General features: G+C 44.3%; 1 protein-coding gene across 1 annotated transcript in view; it reads right to left on the bottom strand.

Annotated features, from left to right (window-relative positions):
• GRHL2 (grainyhead like transcription factor 2) overlaps positions 1 to 18,016 on the bottom strand; it is a 162,524-nt gene that overhangs the window by 77,108 nt on the left and 67,400 nt on the right. Inside the window, exons 5-7 of the mRNA XM_055091164.1 lie at positions 17,567 to 17,622; positions 14,339 to 14,495; positions 10,417 to 10,528 (exon numbers count right to left, since the gene is read on the bottom strand). Of these exons, the coding sequence (XP_054947139.1) occupies positions 10,417 to 10,528; positions 14,339 to 14,495; positions 17,567 to 17,622 (325 nt within the window). The remainder of the gene's footprint in view (positions 1 to 10,416; positions 10,529 to 14,338; positions 14,496 to 17,566; positions 17,623 to 18,016) is intronic.

Raw genomic sequence — 18,016 nt, forward strand, 5'->3', positions numbered from 1 at the left:
AACGGGAGAGGCCCCAACAGTGAGAGGCCCCTGTACCGCCAAAAAAAAAAAAAAAAAAAAAAAAAAAAAATTGAAATTCCAATTCTCTTAAATATATTTCTTCAAGAAGGTAAACATGTCCTTCAAAGGAGAGAAGCAATTCCTGCTCTTACTATTTTCCTTGGTGATGGTGAACCACAGCATCTGGGGATTGTAGGTGTGTGGACAGCAGAATCAGCAGCCACCTTAGAAAAGCTGGCTTCCCAATCTGTGAAATGGAGATAATACAGTACTGGCCTCACAGCAGCACTGAACAATGATGAGATGCTCACTTATTGGGCTCTCGGGTTTTCAATACTTGCCTTTTCAACAGCAGAAACACTAGTGGCAGCTCTGCGCTCCCGGAGCCGCGGTTCAAACAGTTTTCTTAAGATTGGATCCTCATTTTGGCTTCTCCAACCTCAAGGAGCTTAATTACATTTTGGGGAAAACTTTCTCTTGGCAAGTCTTAGATTTTGTAAACAGGGAAAAAAACCTTTAGAGTTGCCTAATTCCACACTTGCGGGTACTGCAGAGACAACGAAGGCATACATTTGTTCCTGCTGAAAGGCAGGGCGAGAGAGAGGCTTCCAGCCATCACTGGAGGACAGCTGAAAAGACCAGCTCTATAGTTTTGCTCAGTAAATAGATGAGTCTCGTGAAACTATCAGACTGTATTGCCAGGGGTTTTTTGTTTGTTTTTTTTTAAATTTTTAAGCCAACCAAATAATATGAAAAAATGTGAGACTATCAGGTTATCTGAGGTGTCATTAAATGCATCTCTAAAGAAAGAAAATAATTAGGCCCCAAGCAAAAAACATAAACTCAAATAAAAAGCATAGATTACATGTTTGAGATGAACACATGGTCTTATTACATCAGTAAAGATATAGAAAACGGCCCACCAAGTAGGGGTAAACAATGTGGTGGTACCCGGTAAACGTGAAAAAGAAAAAGATGCGAGACAGGAAATTAAAGCATTTTATGGTATTAAGCACGGTGGGTCTATTAAGAAGTTTTAGTTATCTCTGTGTATATGTGTGTGTGTGCGTGTGCGTGTGCGCGCGCACACGCGCACACGTTAATTCTGAAAGCTCATAATCTAAACCAGTATCACTTTATGGGACAGCTTTAACCTTTCGTTAAAACAGATTCTCAGAGCATCCATTCGGTGGATGCTCTTCAAGCACCCATTCCCTGCTTTAATCCTCTGTGTAACATTCCTTCCGGTTAACCACTCAGGGCTTCAAATTGCCAGCAGTAAGGAAGAACTTTTCCAGAAAATGTTTATTAAACAATAATGCCTAGAGCCAGACAAACACACTTCCTGGAAGCAGTGAAGAAAAATTAACCCAAATGAAAGACCACATTAAGCATAACTTTTAATTTCCAAATCTAGCTATCTTTTCTTGGGAAAGTTTGCTTTAAAACAACTTTCTATTTGTTTGCTTCAGGGAAACAACAATAATTTCTAGTTAAGTAAAAAGGAGAAATTTCCCCTTGGTTTATTAGTGTAGGTATTATATTTCTATGTTAGCAATTAAGTCTTGGAGTTGCTAACCAAGTTTCATCATAAAGTCTGTAGCATAGCACAATAATATATAAAATATGAGAAATTAAAGTACCAAATGCACATTTAGCTGGCATCCAGAAAAATACTACCAAAATTGATCCTTTCATCATGGAAGAGGACAGAGCCCGACCGCACCCTGATTTCCCTGTTAACAAGACACATGCCCGCTTACCATGGTATCACCTACATACACAGAACCATACATGGAAGTTTGTTCATCAACTAGTCAGCACTGGTTGAGCATCTTTCCTGTGCCAGGCTCTATACCAGGTGCTGGTTATACAAAAGTTAAAAAAAAAAAAATCTTCTCTCCCCTCAAGAAGCTTGGCATCTAGTGGAATGGACAGAATGTAAACTGATAAACCAAGTGAAACACAGCAGAAGTGTTATTGTCTAGACATAAACTAAAACTCGTGGAGGAAGCAGCTGACTATGCCTGAAAGATTAGGAAGATCTCACCTAAGTGGGGTCGGGGGAAAAGGTCTTTGGGGTGAGATGTCAGCCAGGTAAAGGAGAAGAGCCCTAGAGAAGGAATAAAGGAGAGGTTGGAAGTAACTAGGAAAACTAGTGAGGGGTGAAAATATACCTGTAGATTTGGCATGAAGAAATTTTAATAAAAGGCAGGTTATGCTGGATTCAAACATGAGTAGTAGTTTAGGATGGGGGGGTAGGCATTGACTCCTCTTTTAAGAAACATGGATTGGAAGGAAAGAGGAAGACCCAACAATAGTTTTTTGCAAAGGAGTCTGCCAGGATCAGGGCCTATAAGTGTGGGCGGTCTGAACTCTGGCCCTGTCCTGGTCCATTCCCTGGGGAAGGCTGGGGGAGCCCCGGATCACCCTAGGCACACATGCCAAGGAGGAAATGATTCTCCCCAGAGGTGTTTGGCCCCAACAGAATGAGCTTCTAGGACGCATACAGAGACATGCATGCAATAAATAAAAACCCACGATGGCTCAATTTTTAATGAAAACTAATATGTTCCGCCTGAACTAAGATTAAATTTTTAAAAATATTTGCCATTTGTAATCTTTTAAATATATAACATTAATAGCCTACCATTTTTATCATGTAAATATTGTATAACCAAAGTAGAAGATGAAAAATTGTTTTCCAGGAGCTGTGGCTACGGTACTTCTCTATAAAACAGAGGTGCCCTACACTGCCTGTACCTGTGGCAACAGCCAAAGCACGACGCCACACGAGCAGCAGGTCGGGCAGAGCCTGGCCCATACCCCAGCCTGTTCCCTCCTGTGCAGGAAGCAGGCTCAAGGCTGCTCCTCTAGTTTAGCTCTGACTCACTGCCTTGACTCTCTCCAGGCAGCCCTGGTTGGTTTTTGTTGTTTCTTTGCTTTTTTTTTTTTTTTTAAGTTGAGGGCTCTATATAAAATATGAGAAATTAAAGTACCAAATGCACATTTAGCTGGCATCCAGAAAAATACTACCAAAATTGATCCTTTCATCATGGAAGAGGACAGAGCCCGACCGCACCCTGATTTCCCTGTTAACAAGACACATGCCCGCTTACCATGGTATCACCTACATACACAGAACCATACATGGAAGTTTGTTCATCAACTAGTCAGCACTGGTTGAGCATCTTTTCTGTGCCAGGCTCTATACCAGGTGCTGGTTATACAAAAGTTAAAAAAAAAAAAATCTTCTCTCCCCTCAAGAAGCTTGGCATCTAGTGGAATGGACAGAATGTAAACTGATAAACCAAGTGAAACACAGCAGAAGTGTTATTGTCTAGACATAAACTAAAACTCGTGGAGGAAGCAGCTGACTATGCCTGAAAGATTAGGAAGATCTCACCTAAGTGGGGTCGGGGGAAAAGGTCTTTGGGGTGAGATGTCAGCCAGGTAAAGGAGAAGAGCCCTAGAGAAGGAATAAAGGAGAGGTTGGAAGTAACTAGGAAAACTAGTGAGGGGTGAAAATATACCTGTAGATTTGGCATGAAGAAATTTTAATAAAAGGCAGGTTATGCTGGATTCAAACATGAGTAGTAGTTTAGGATGGGGGGGTAGGCATTGACTCCTCTTTTAAGAAACATGGATTGGAAGGAAAGAGGAAGACCCAACAATAGTTTTTTGCAAAGGAGTCTGCCAGGATCAGGGCCTATAAGTGTGGGCGGTCTGAACTCTGGCCCTGTCCTGGTCCATTCCCTGGGGAAGGCTGGGGGAGCCCCGGATCACCCTAGGCACACATGCCAAGGAGGAAATGATTCTCCCCAGAGGTGTTTGGCCCCAACAGAATGAGCTTCTAGGACGCATACAGAGACATGCATGCAATAAATAAAAACCCACGATGGCTCAATTTTTAATGAAAACTAATATGTTCCGCCTGAACTAAGATTAAATTTTTAAAAATATTTGCCATTTGTAATCTTTTAAATATATAACATTAATAGCCTACCATTTTTATCATGTAAATATTGTATAACCAAAGTAGAAGATGAAAAATTGTTTTCCAGGAGCTGTGGCTACGGTACTTCTCTATAAAACAGAGGTGCCCTACACTGCCTGTACCTGTGGCAACAGCCAAAGCACGACGCCACACGAGCAGCAGGTCGGGCAGAGCCTGGCCCATACCCCAGCCTGTTCCCTCCTGTGCAGGAAGCAGGCTCAAGGCTGCTCCTCTAGTTTAGCTCTGACTCACTGCCTTGACTCTCTCCAGGCAGCCCTGGTTGGTTTTTGTTGTTTCTTTGCTTTTTTTTTTTTTTTTAAGTTGAGGGCTCTCGAGAGGTGGTGTTTTATTTTGAATCAAATTTCCTTTTCATATCTATTCAGAAGTGTGGAAAGAGTCTAGGAAACATCAAAAATCAAAATTCCATTTACTTGAGTTATTTTGAAAGGAGGGAAGTCCCACACTTTCCCGACTGCAGGAGAGAGCAAGTTTATACAGTTCTGGGGGAGGAGGGCTCTCCACAGAACACAAACTCAGTGGTGGAGTGGGAAACCCAGAGGAAGAAGAGAGAGTGGCAGGGCACACTTGTCTCCCAGGCCTATGTGGGCCACAGATTCACTCTGACTACTTGGCTACGTGACCTCTTGAAAGGCAGCAGCTGCCTCGCCCAACCCACCAGTCTCTACCCTCCCACTTTTCTGCACAGCTCTGAGTAGCCCAACCCAGGTTTGACTAGAAAAACTGCAAGAAAGCACACTTGTAGGGCACATCCAAAGCCAGCCTCCTCTAGAAAGCTCAAAGCAAAAAGGAAGGAAGGAGGAAAGAAAGAAAGAAAAAAGAGAGAGAGAGAGGGAGGGAGGGAGGGAGGGAGGGAAGAAGAAATGAAGGAAGGAAAGGTGTGACAACTTTATTTCCAATTCCTATTTAAAATAAGTCCCAGTGGTCAACGAAGTTCTGTATTCGAAAGTCTTCTGAAAGGCTTCTCTTTGACTCTCAAAGAAAACAATTTAGAACTAAACGTGAAGAAATATTTTGATTTCATTGGAACTTAAGTGTTCCTGAAAGCTTTATCTTAATATAAGATTGCTATTAACAACACGATTTAAAAATAAAGAGATAGATTTGCGTTAGGGCACAGACGAAAATCCTATAATCACACGCTAATAACCCAAGATGTACTATAATTGCCTGCTAATTACCATGGGAAACTAGGGGGTTAATATTAACAATATAACTAATACATCCTGGTACAGGGAAAGATTACTTACTGGGAACCAAAGTTAAAGACAGATTGAATAAAAAGCAAATGGTTAGTTTCACAATTAACCACAAAATTATGTCAATATTGGTCACATTGGATGTGACTATAACGTAATGATGCTTATTTGGACGTGCTTGTGGAATAAGCCTCATTACACGACAATCCATACCACCCGTTCTGAAAGTGCAAAAACTGTGATGTTATTTTGAAACATCTGCATTGTAAAGCAAGAAAGTAATTCTGTTCAGTAGAGAAATTATATTTGAATGAGTTTCAACGTATCTGCTGTAGCTTCTGATTTTTCATTTTATAAATCAATATTAGTTGTTGAACGTCTTATAATTCTCCTTCCCTGTTTGAAAGGAAACAAAGAGAAAAATATCCCTTCCCAGGAAAGTGGTTTTGGAATTATTCACGATGTGAGTAGACTTGGTATGCAGTCTGGTTCATTTCTTGATTTGTGGTTCATTTCAAATGTTTTTAAAATGGCTTACATTGGGCTTCCCTGGTGGCGCAGTGGTTGCGCGTCCACCTGCCGATGCACGTGATTTGTGGTTCATTTCAAATGTTTTTAAAATGGCTTACATTGTGCAAAACCGGATCCCTCCACCATGCAAATGAGTCCTGGGTAACTCCCAGCCTGCTCCATGCGTGTACAGGGTGCCTCCAAGTCATCGCTCCCCTGGCTGGACTCAGCACCGGCCGGCCTCCACTCCCCCGCGCCTGGCCACGCTGCCCCTCCCGCCCCCCTGCCTCAGGGCGGGACACCCGCCTTGCCTCGCTAACAAAGCTGAGCTTTTCTTCTGTGATTTTTATCTCCTCCTTTATTCCCACAGCCAGTCAGTCCTGGAGAGTCCAAAAATGGCTTACATTGTGCAAAACCGGATCCCTCCACCATGCAAATGAGTCCCGGGTAACTCCCAGCCTGCTCCATGCGTACAGGGTGCCTCCAAGTCATCGCGCCCCTGGCTGGACTCAGCACCGGCCGGCCTCCACTCCCCCGCGCCTGGCCACGCTGCCCCTCCCGCCCCCCTGCCTCAGGGCGGGACACCCGCCTTGCCTCGCTAACAAAGCTGAGCTTTTCTTCTGTGATTTTTATCTCCTCCTTTATTCCCACAGCCAGTCAGTCCTGGAGAGTCCACCAGTTCTAGAATTCGTCTCTCATTCCTGGGTTACCTTTGCATCTCTCCTTTCCCAGCCATAACCGTCTCTCCCTCACTGCATCGCACCCCCATGCTGGCCCAGAACTACCTCTCTGAAATACAGATATCACCGCATGACAGTCCTGCTAAAAATCCTCAGCGGTTATCCACAGCCTCCAAAATCAAATGCTCAGCTCATTAAAGAGAAATACCGCCTCATCCCCATATTGCATTTGCCTTTATTTATTCCCAGTCTCCTCCTTGTCAGAGTTCTGGGAGAACTGAAAAGTGAATGGAATACCTCCACCTGGTTGAGTGACAACTTTTATGAACCCTCACTTACGTATTCCTGGATCTCTAAAGCCCATTCTGTTCAACAGTAGAAAAACTGAATTAGCAAAACACTAAGTATGCATGTTACACCTCAAAATGAAAAAGTATAAACACACGCTTTTCAATAGCTCCCCAACAAAACTGCAAAACAAGACTCTGTGCAGCCAGGCTGATGTCAAAGCAGCAGAGGACGAGAAACTCGGAGCTTAATTCCCCTCAGCCTCTGGTGTGGTGATGTTCCTCTGCAGAGACCCACCCCACGGTCTGAGAGACAGCATTTCCCCACCATTCCACCGGCAGCTCTGGGGGTTACCACCAGCACACATGTGGTATTTGTCAATGGCCCTCCAATACCTGGAACCTTCTGGGCCCTGGACCCTTAAACACCCAGCTGGGATCGTTCAGCCTCCACGGTAGACCTGGAGCTTCAGCCCCGTACCTCATGGAGACAGCTTTAAATGGGGCTCCTCTTAGAGCTTGAGACCAGCAAATTCCATCTATACTTCATATCCCTGGTGCTCTAAGATTCCCCTTAAAAAAGCAAGCCTCTCCACAGCTACCATAGCCTTCAATCTCATTTTCTCAACCCAGTTTACTCAGGACTGCCCTCCTTCTCCCCACTCCCTGTATAAGTTGAATCGATGACACTCCCACCAGCATGCACGAGAGTTTCCACCCCTCCCGTCTTTGCCAACAGTTTTACCAGATTTTATAAAATTATGTGCCAATCTCATTCTGGTTTTCCTGTCTGGATTCCTGTACCTCTGCATGGGCTGCTTCCTTGGCTCACAGCACTCTCCGCCACCTTTTCGACCTCAGCCACTCTCGTTATCTTTTCAGAGGGGTCTTAGAAACATCTCAGGGAAGTGCTTCTCCCATGTGCCCCTCACGCGTGGTATCTTAGCTGGTCATCTTCTTGCCTCCAGACTTGAGCAGTTCGAGGAGGGGGCTCCACCTAATTGATTTGTCTCTGAATTGCCAGTTCCTAACCAAGGGTCCATTTGCTGAGCGAATGCGGAATCACTCCGCCTTTCTGCAAGCTGGTGGTAACTAAGATGGGACCAACACTAACTCCATGCCCCCTTAGAGAGGGGCTTTCACACTCAGAGAGGAGCAAACGACAGATATCATCAAAGTGGCAATTCTGTTAGCAAGTTAGTTTCAGTATGTTCTACAGTGAGTCTCTAACCCTAACCTAGTTACTAACTTCTCTGCCATTGGTCAAGGGGCCCTAGCAAGTATGAGATGGAAGGGCTGAAAAATCCTTCATTACAATGCAAAAGAAATCAAAGTAAACATCCTTTTAATGGCCCGCGTACCCCAAAAAAAAAAAAAAAAAAAAAAGAAGGTGGATAGAATTGAATCCAGCAAGGAAACAGAACCTGTGCCATCAACGTCAGGCGTGAGTGAAATCGCAGCTTGCCCTCCGTCTCCTGTTGCTGAGGATCCTTCAGCTCTACCATCTCCCACCCCCTCTCCCTCCTCCAGTTAGTAACTCTTCTTGCCTGTTCACTCGATGCCAGCCCCTCTATGCCAGCTGTTGTACTGTACTACTGTACTTCTCAAGGTACCGTACTTTAAGATTAGAAATGTTTTCTTCGTTTTTTTGTGTTTGTTTTTATGTATTATTTGTGTGAAAAGTTATTATAAACCTATTACAGTACTGTACTATAGAGCCAATTGTGCTAGTTGGGTACCTAGGCTAACTTTGGTGGACTTATGAACAAATCGGACTTGCAAACGCGCTCTCGGAAAGGACCTCGTTCTTCGTTAGGGGACTTAACTGTATTCCTGCGTTTTAAAGTAATTTCTAAGTACTCTGAGATCCAATCCCTGACGTCCCCTGCTTTGCTCTGTGTCTCAGAGGTTGATTCCTGCAAAGTGCATGTGCCAGGGTCACGTGCCCTCTGCTTCAGGGTAACGTGGCCACCGGGAAGCACTGGGAGAGACTGGGAGGCAGGGCGAAGCCAGGGCAGCCCCTCTCCCCCTCCCTCTTGGCACTGAAGGGTGTCTCTGGCAGCGATTCCTCTGAGGTTCTGCCTGCTCTTGCAAAGCGGCTCCCTCTGTGGTCCCAGCTCCAGCTGGTGCCTGTTCCTGCTGGGCAGCCCTCACAACACCCAGCACCTCTCCCTCGGATCCTCTGGCCCTCCAGCTAAGAGCAGCAAGCTCCTGCTGTGGCTCCTCTCTGCATTGCCTCACGGCGCCGTCAGCCCTCCCAACTCTGGCAATGAATTCCCTCCACGGAACCACCTGGTGTGGGCTCTGCTTTCCTGACGGGACTCTGAGTCTTGTCCAGAGGGCTCTAGGTCTCTGAAGAAACAGACATCATGTGTAGGAACGTACAGATTCCAGAAAATGCACTTGGCAGGTCCATTCCGTTTTTATGTATTATTTGTGTGAAAAGTTATTATAAACCTATTACAGTACTGTACTATAGAGCCAATTGTGCTAGTTGGGTACCTAGGCTAACTTTGGTGGACTTATGAACAAATCGGACTTGCAAACGCGCTCTCGGAAAGGACCTCGTTCTTCGTTAGGGGACTTAACTGTATTCCTGCGTTTTAAAGTAATTTCTAAGTACTCTGAGATCCAATCCCTGACGTCCCCTGCTTTGCTCTGTGTCTCAGAGGTTGATTCCTGCAAAGTGCATGTGCCAGGGTCACGTGCCCTCTGCTTCAGGGTAACGTGGCCACCGGGAAGCACTGGGAGAGACTGGGAGGCAGGGCGAAGCCAGGGCAGCCCCTCTCCCCCTCCCTCTTGGCACTGAGGGGTGTCTCTGGCAGCGATTCCTCTGAGGTTCTGCCTGCTCTTGCAAAGCGGCTCCCTCTGTGGTCCCAGCTCCAGCTGGTGCCTGTTCCTGCTGGGCAGCCCTCACAACACCCAGCACCTCTCCCTCGGATCCTCTGGCCCTCCAGCTAAGAGCAGCAAGCTCCTGCTGTGGCTCCTCTCCGCATTGCCTCACGGCGCCGTCAGCCCTCCCAACTCTGGCAATGAATTCCCTCCACGGAACCACCTGGTGTGGGCTCTGCTTTCCTGACGGGACTCTGAGTCTTGTCCAGAGGGCTCTAGGTCTCTGAAGAAACAGACATCATGTGTAGGAACGTACAGATTCCAGAAAATGCACTTGGCAGGTCCATTCCTTCTCTGCTGCCAGGAAAGCTCTCTCAAACATTGCAATTGTCTGATCATCTAGGACTATTTGCACCAGACATGTGTTTGGACGGAAGGAACGTGAGATGGAGAATTAGAGAATGAGAATGCTGTATCTAGTCATGTGACCTTCGCAAGTACCTTAGAACCAAATGCGTTGAGGTTATTCGCGTCACAGGGGGATAAGAGTTCCTCTGGCCTGCCTGCCGATGATTAGGCTCCAACACAAGAGGGCATGGAAATACGTTTTAGAAACTGGCACGGCCGTTGCAAATCTAAATCTATTATTATAGGAGACACAGTTGACTTTTATGAAACGAAAAGTGTTTTGCTCTCAGCTTAGCCTGATTTTGACTTCTCAGCCTGATTTGTCCTAAATGCACTAAAACGTAGGAAAAGTGCACAGACTAGCGCGTGGCACATCATGAGAGTGACGCGGGTCCCAGCTGTGATTTCTGGGCTGGGCTCTCCTTTGCATCACGACAACATGGCAGTTTACCAGAGACCGTGCAGGGAGGTCAAGGTCAACTTACCGATGTCGAGGACCCTCTGCTTGGCCGTGTGCTGTCGAGAGTGCCAGTACTTCCAGTATTTCAGCTGCTCGTCTCGGTTTTTGTCTTCACTGAAGACCACCATTACCACGCTCTGCAGAGGGGGAGAATCAGGGAGCTTACTTTCTGTTCAGCACCTCCTGCTTCACACAGTCTCCAGTTCTAGAAGTTCTATCAGAGGTGGGTTGCTGTAATTTCTGTAAATTTGCTTTTCTTGCTTTAGAGAAGCCCAATAAGCTCAGCTGTATGGTTTGTTTTGTTTTAAAATGGGCCTACTTTAAAAAAATGAATGGGAAATGAGAACAGCACATAGTGAAAAAGAATGCTACATCATTTTTACCGTGAATCAGAAACAAACAGATTATCCAATTTACCAGCAAATTTGTTACTGTGCGAGCTGAGTGGGTATACCAAAAAAGATGTTTTTCTTGTATTGGAAACAAGAACATTTTTGAAATTTCATATCCTTAAACATAGAATTTGGTGCTTTTGTAAAGGAGCCAACATCTGTTTCTGGCCTCATTAAGTGCCTCTGGTTGGATTAGTGGGAATAATGAGAGAAATACTAAAAGATGAGCTCATATTGATGAACGAAGATCTAAGCTAGGTATTTCATAGACCAAAAGCTACAAGGTCAACTATGTTAGTTATAAAAATATGTGGATGGGGCTTCCCTGGTGGCGCAGTGGTTGCGCGTCCGCCTGCCGATGCAGGGGAACCAGGTTCGCGCCCCGGTGTGGGAGGATCCCACGTGCCGCGGAGCGGCTGGGCCCGTGAGCCATGGCCGCTGGGCCTGCGCGTCCGGAGCCTGTGCTCCGCGACGGGAGAGGCCACGGCAGAGGAAGGCCCGCATACCACAAAAAAATAAATAAATAAAAAATAAAAAAAATTAAAAATAAAAATATGGGGATGTACTTTTAAAATGAGCATGAGAAACTAATAATGTCTTGTAGACATAAGAATCCCAAACCGCTTTCACTTCTAAGTTACAGCCTTGTTAAAGTAAATATATGTTAATTCATTGTCATTTATGAGACGGAGGAGGTACCAAAAACAAACAAATAAACAAACCAAAAAGACAAAAAGCAAAAACCCTTTAATTACAGCATGAGGAATACCGTATCCAGGAATACACTCCCCGCCTCATTCCATATGCACAATACTTCTTAGACATTTTTCTGCTATTCCAGAAGAATGTTTCAATGACTCTCATTCTTTAATAACTTCTCCTTTGTAGCATTTCACATACTTGTAGTCATCTACCTAATTATTTACAATTATTCAGTCCGTGGCAATGTCTTCCCACTGATGCCTATCTCAGTGAGGGCTGGGACAGTGTCACTCACCACGGGGGCCCTGGTGCCCGACAAATAAGAGATACCAAATACATGTTTGTGGCTGTACTGTCAAGTCAAAATCTGGCTTATTCCCAGTGGTATGTAAACATTTGTTACACAAGAAAGCAGATGTTTGTTAGAAAAGCTAGTTTAGAAATATGCATCCATACTATTTGCATTCACAAGAGGCATGACCCTCAAAGGCATGGATGGAGCAGAGCTGACAAGAAAGGGATCCACTGGCTGGGCTGGTGCAACTCTGGGCTCAGCCTCTCTCCATCCTCCCTCCCCCTTCCGCAGGCTTTTCCATTTATATGTAAGGGTTTACTGCCCAGCCTCCTGGTGGTTTTTTCTGTCTGTTCCAAAATAAAAATAACATTTCAGATAATTTTTTCTAGCACATGACTAAAATGGCATATTCTTGGGATGGAAATGTATTTTTCCAGTGGTAAGGAAAAAGGCCGTTTGAAACTGCTATTACCACGGCTAAGCTTCAACTCGGGAGGCAACACTGTTCTCAGAAATCAGTGCTAGGAGGTTCCAAGTGCATCCCTCATTTCTCCACACTGCTGGCTCTACCAGAGCCTAGGAGTAAGAAAGATCCATTCTGAGAAGGGCCATCCTACTCTCCAAGGCTGTTAGACTGAAGTCCTTAAGAGAAGGAAGGCTCTTGGTTTTAGGCAAAATGCAACAGAAGGAAATAAAATTTCTATATTAAATTATTTCCATGATTTCAATGAAAGAAAATTCTTGGAAAAGTCCCTGCACTACAAAACTGTTGTCATGGCCTCAGATTACTAACCATGCCCTCATCTTTTCAGGGTGATGATAACAGTGTTGCTACCAAGGTGTATACATGAGTTATACACTTGTAATTTACAAGATTTGTTTTTTTTAAAGCATATGTATCCAGTGTCTTCTTACCAGGCATCCACATGTCAGGGTTTAGGATATATTTCCAGAGGTGGATCCCATGCTAAAATATGTCTGCCTTTCAGGCCTCCATGCTACTCAACACAGTACACTTAGTGGTTAAGAGAGTAGGTTCAGGAGTCTGACTGCTTGGGATATAACCCAGTTCCCTCACATTTGAGCTACGTAACCTTGGTCAGTTGCTAGCTTCTAAAAGGCCAAGTTTCCTCATCTGTAACATTGTAAAAGGAATGCCTATTTCATAGGGCTGTTGTTAGTTTCAACGAGTTACTAGATGTACAGTGCTTAACACACTGCCCAGCACATAGAAGATACACTCAATAAAAATTAGCTGTTACATTGTGGCTCTGGTTGTTGTGATGATGGAGACGATGATGACTGATGATGAGGATGCTGCTGGTGCGGCTGACAGCATACCTCCACCGTAGCCTTGACCTCAGGGCTGGAACATACCAGCTCCTCTGGAGGGCACACGAAGCACTCTTCCACCTGCCACGGGTTCAGCCTCAGGTGGGTCGTTAGCCCCACATCTTCCCTGTCTTTCCCCTCACTCTCAGCTGCCCTGCCTCCTGCCTCCTGCCGCTCCGATCTGGAACTGGGACGGCCTTGGAGGGAGAAAGGCCTGCTGGACAAATGAGCAGCAATTCTTCCTTGTCTTTCTCATGGAAACAAAGCCGTAAAACCAGGTTGATTCAAGAAAGCAGCACTGCAATGATTTTACCTAAAGCTAGTAACAGGCAATCCGGCCAGCAGGTGCCTGGACACTCTTTTCTCTTCTACCTCAGGTGTGTTAACCTTTGCCTGGGAATCTGGGTTGGGGTACACTCACTGGGCTCGGCACAGCACGGCGTTCCTTTCTCAGTATGCAGAAGAAAGAGCTTAGGAGGAGGCAGCTATGGATAAAATAAGGTGGGCTGCACACCACGCACGCAGCAGCATAAATCATTTTACAACAGGGCGGGAAACTCCTTCAACCTCTTTTGAGAGCTCTGCTATAATTTTCCTTTTCAGTCGACAGGGATTACCAGTTCCCTCCCTTCTTGGCAGTAGCGAGAATGCCAGAAGCTGGCAGGCTTCCAAGGCAGTTTCATGTCCCACAAATAGAACTAATACTCGTGAATGTGAAAATTCCTCCAAGTCACTCCTGGTAGGGATCATATCATGCCCACCTCTTGACTCCTGAGTAAGCGCCAGGCTGCAGAAGGCTTTTAAGTAAAGCTGCAGAGGGCCCAGGGATGCAGAATGAATTGCACCCTCCTTTTCAGAAGAAAGCCCAGCTCTTTCCGCCCACACATACGCTCTGATTTACAGCTGCTTACTTGAAAACTGCACACCATTTGATTGAAAAACAACGACAACAACAACTAGGTAGCACACAGGCAATGAATGAAGCTGGGGAAATTCCTTGGATACAGCCAGAAAGCATGTTCCAACCACATCCCTTCCCTGGAGTTTATTAGTTACTGATTAAAATGATAAACTGCAAGCCAAAAAGTTCTCTTGCCCCAACTCTCTGACATTTGTTCTAGAATTATTTATTTTGGAATTTTTTCCATGCCCTTCCACAAGGCTGGCAGGTAGCAACTGCTTTCACCTGATCCCTCTGTGCTTTATTGGAGAAAGGAGGCCCTTACCCTGACTTTGCTGATGGGGTGTCGGAAGCACTTGTTGTCCCCCGTCTCGCTGAGCGTGATGGCATAGAACTGTCCCTTGTTGAGGTAGGTCATGGGGCCCTCCCCCTGCTTCTGACGGAGAGATTTGGTGGCTTCCAGGGTGTACTGAAATGTGCCACTGTGAACAGAAAACAAATAGTGGTCAGATTCATTCACTTGGACATTTCTGCCTTCTGGATCAATTTCACATCAATAGCATTTTGTATGAATATTAACCAATGTTTACTCCATTTCAGACAAAAAACACAGCACATGGCAAAAGAGATGAGACCATACCAAAGGTCACTGTTAGTACATTGCACTCAACATTTCTAATAGTGGCCCATAAACCAGATGGTTTAGAAGGGGAGAAAGTCCACAACGTGCCCGTCCGCTTGTGCCAGGCGGAGCCGGGGGAGCCTCTGTTAGGTTTTAGTTGGTCCTTGGTAATGCCTGAACTTAAGAATCGCTAAAATTTGCCACTTTCATCCTAGCAAAAAGCCAAATATGTGAATGCTTTTGTTCAATTCACCCGTATACCAACCTTCTTTTGTCTAGCCAAGGTGTTGCAAATAGCTACATCCCACTTTAAAATATTTCAAAATGTAAAAATCTACAACTCATTCGTTATTGAAATCTATATGGAATCTAGTTCCATAACAGGGAGTGTTTTTTGATTTGGGGGTTTTGTTTTTTAAGCCTGCAAAAGAACTCATGACAGGGTTACTGCTCTAAATCAGGAGCTTGCAAACAATGGTCTGTCGGCCAAAGGCAGCTAGCTGCCTGTTTTTTGTAAATAAAGTTTTACTGGAACACAGCTACACTTGTTTGTTTATGTCTTACCTATGGTTGCTTTCGTGCTGCCACGGCAGGGTTGAGTAGCTGTGACAGAGACTGTGTAGTATGCCAAACCTAAAATACTTAGTATCTGGCCCATTATAGAAAAAAAGTTTGCAGAACCCTGCTCTTAATAATTTCCCTAATATTTTACGAATACAATTTAACTTATAAAATAAAAACACTGATTTTCCCAACTTTGAAGAATATACCCATTGTTTAAAATGAGCAACGGATATGAATCACAATCTTTTTATTTACGATGCTCATTCAGAATATTTATTTCTGCCACGCTGCAGGATGGCACACAGTGATGACCCAATTACAAATGCTTTGTGTGTTTTCCGAGAATCATCAGAGGCTCTTCACCGGGTCTATCTATTTTTTTAGCTCTTTAATTTCAGTCTGTGAAAGGCTGTGTGCAAAAATGACTCAAGTTTGCCTCTTAAAATGATCAACTTACAAGATTATAGGGGACTCTTGCATTCTATGTTGAATATTTCTGCAATGTTTGATTTTTTTTAACTTTTATAATGAGAAAGAAATTTGAAGGGCAAAATAATATTCCTCTTATATGATAAAAATCTTAGGCTCAAGCTGATAAACAAAGCAAATTCCAGAATATGTGTCTTAGAATAAGGTGAGAAATAAATCATTCAAGACAGAACCAATTCCACTGTCATTTTGCCTGGGAAAAGCAATTTCAAGATAACCCACTGAATCATAAAGTTTGAGACCTGGACAGGATATTAGGAATCACCTAGACCAGGAGCTTGCAACTTGTCTAGGGCACAGACTTCTTGAAAAACATGAAGAAAGCTGTGAACCCTCTTCCCAGACAAAAGCACATATGAACACTAATGATTTTTAATATAATTTCAAGGGATTCACGTCCCCCGAGCTCATCCACAACACAAGATAAGAACCACTTTCCTCATTTCACAGCTGAGGAGAGACTGAGAAACTTGCTCACTCCTGGAGACAATGACAGCAGCAGAAAGAGACACCAGGTCACATGACTGGTAGGTCGTGGCTCTTTTCACTGGCCCGATAGCTGGCTGCATGGTTATCTGGATTGACGGCATGCAAATTATACATGTATTTCCACGTTTTAGAAGGTGATTTGGAACTTTATCTTCTCTGCCTCTCCCCTACCCTTCACCACCACTGCACACCCAAATTCTGGCTGGGAGAATCTGGAGAGGGTGACTGGGGAGCCTGAGGCTGGAGCAAGACCCCAAAGTAGCAGGAGGACTTCAAGCAGAAACAGAGAGAGGAGAAGAGGGCCATACATGTCAAAGTAAAGGGCCAAGAAATACAGTGGGGGACAAGGTTTACAGTAAAAAGGGACCAGCACACAGAGGGCCCCAACTACCTTCATAAGGAATTTGTGTTTTATTCTGTCTGAAATGGTGAAATCACTGATAAGTTTTGTAAATGGGATGGATTAATTCATCCTTGCCATTCTCTCCTGTCTACAGGCAGGATCACGACCAAGGACTTTGAACATGGGGCCCCTCTACCTAGAATGTTCTTAATCCTCCTCTTTCCCTGGAAAACTCCTGATAATCCATCAAGATCCAGCTCAAATGCTACTTCTTGTAAAGCTTTCCTCTGGTCCCATCCCACTCACACCCCACACACACCCAGGCCTGCAGGTCATCTCAGCTGTCTACTTATGTATCTCTGTAGCAGGACTCATCATTTTGCAAATGTATTGCAATTTGTATGACATCACACAGGTCTCCTGCAAAAGTCTAAGGTTATAACTTATCCTCAATCCCTATCTCATTGCTGGAAGATGGAAGGCACCAAAGTCTGTGACAGCTAGTAGGTAGAAATGTCCAAAGTGGAACGGAAGGGAAAAGAAAGTGCTGGCAGGGCAACCTGTTATGTTGCAACAGCTCAGGAGCATACGCACAAGAGTAAATTAGAAGAGACAGGACAGGTAGAATAGGACATTCAGCACTTGGCAAATGCCATGAACGTGTAGCAGGAAGTCAAGCACCTTGCATCTCTGGAGTGTGTGGCTTGGAGGATGGCATCATTAGGCACAACAAGAAATAAAAGTGGAAGAACAGATGTGACAGAAGTGAAGAAGGAAGGAAAGAAGAGGAAAAGACATGGACATGCTGCGCTGGAGGCCCAACTGTCTGAGGTTTAGAGGAGCACCTAAGAAGGGATGTCTAGCGGCAAAAGGACAAAGGAAGGGTACAGGTAGGTCTCAGAAAATTGATCAAGACTGGAAATAGTAATTTAGAAGTCATTGTGTAGAGAAAAGAATTTTCTTTTAAAGGTGTAAAAGTATAACTTGATGATACATTTAAACAGTTATCAGTTCATCAGTTTCTAGGGGCATCTCCTGTAACCTACCTTGATGTCTGGTCATACATGTACTCCTCAGCCCCAACTGAAGCACTCCGAAATTTCTGCAAAATTTAAAAGTCATCAAAATTAAAACAAATAGGTGAGTCATTATGCAGAAAAAAAAAAGTGACAAATGTATCCAAACTGTTTTATCCTCATTTTAGAAAGGAAAATTATACATTTTTTTGGTATTATGTTTTCAACTCCAGTGAAAATAGTTACCATTTGTGTACAGAACTTGCATACCACCTGCACACTGAGAATTAGATTCAACAGAAAATGCATTTGTGCTTTTATTCACATGTCCACATTGACATGTCCACAGGTGTTCCTAAATTGTCTCCAGGTACTGGAAACTGTTTCCTCAAACATGTAAACATCTCTTCCATTTTCTTTTCTCCAACACTTATTCCAAGAGCCACAAATTCTGAGTTAACGGACTACTCATTACAGAGA

This window comes from Physeter macrocephalus, chromosome 15, assembly GCF_002837175.3.
Source record: "Physeter macrocephalus isolate SW-GA chromosome 15, ASM283717v5, whole genome shotgun sequence".
Lineage (NCBI taxonomy): Eukaryota > Metazoa > Chordata > Mammalia > Artiodactyla > Physeteridae > Physeter > Physeter macrocephalus.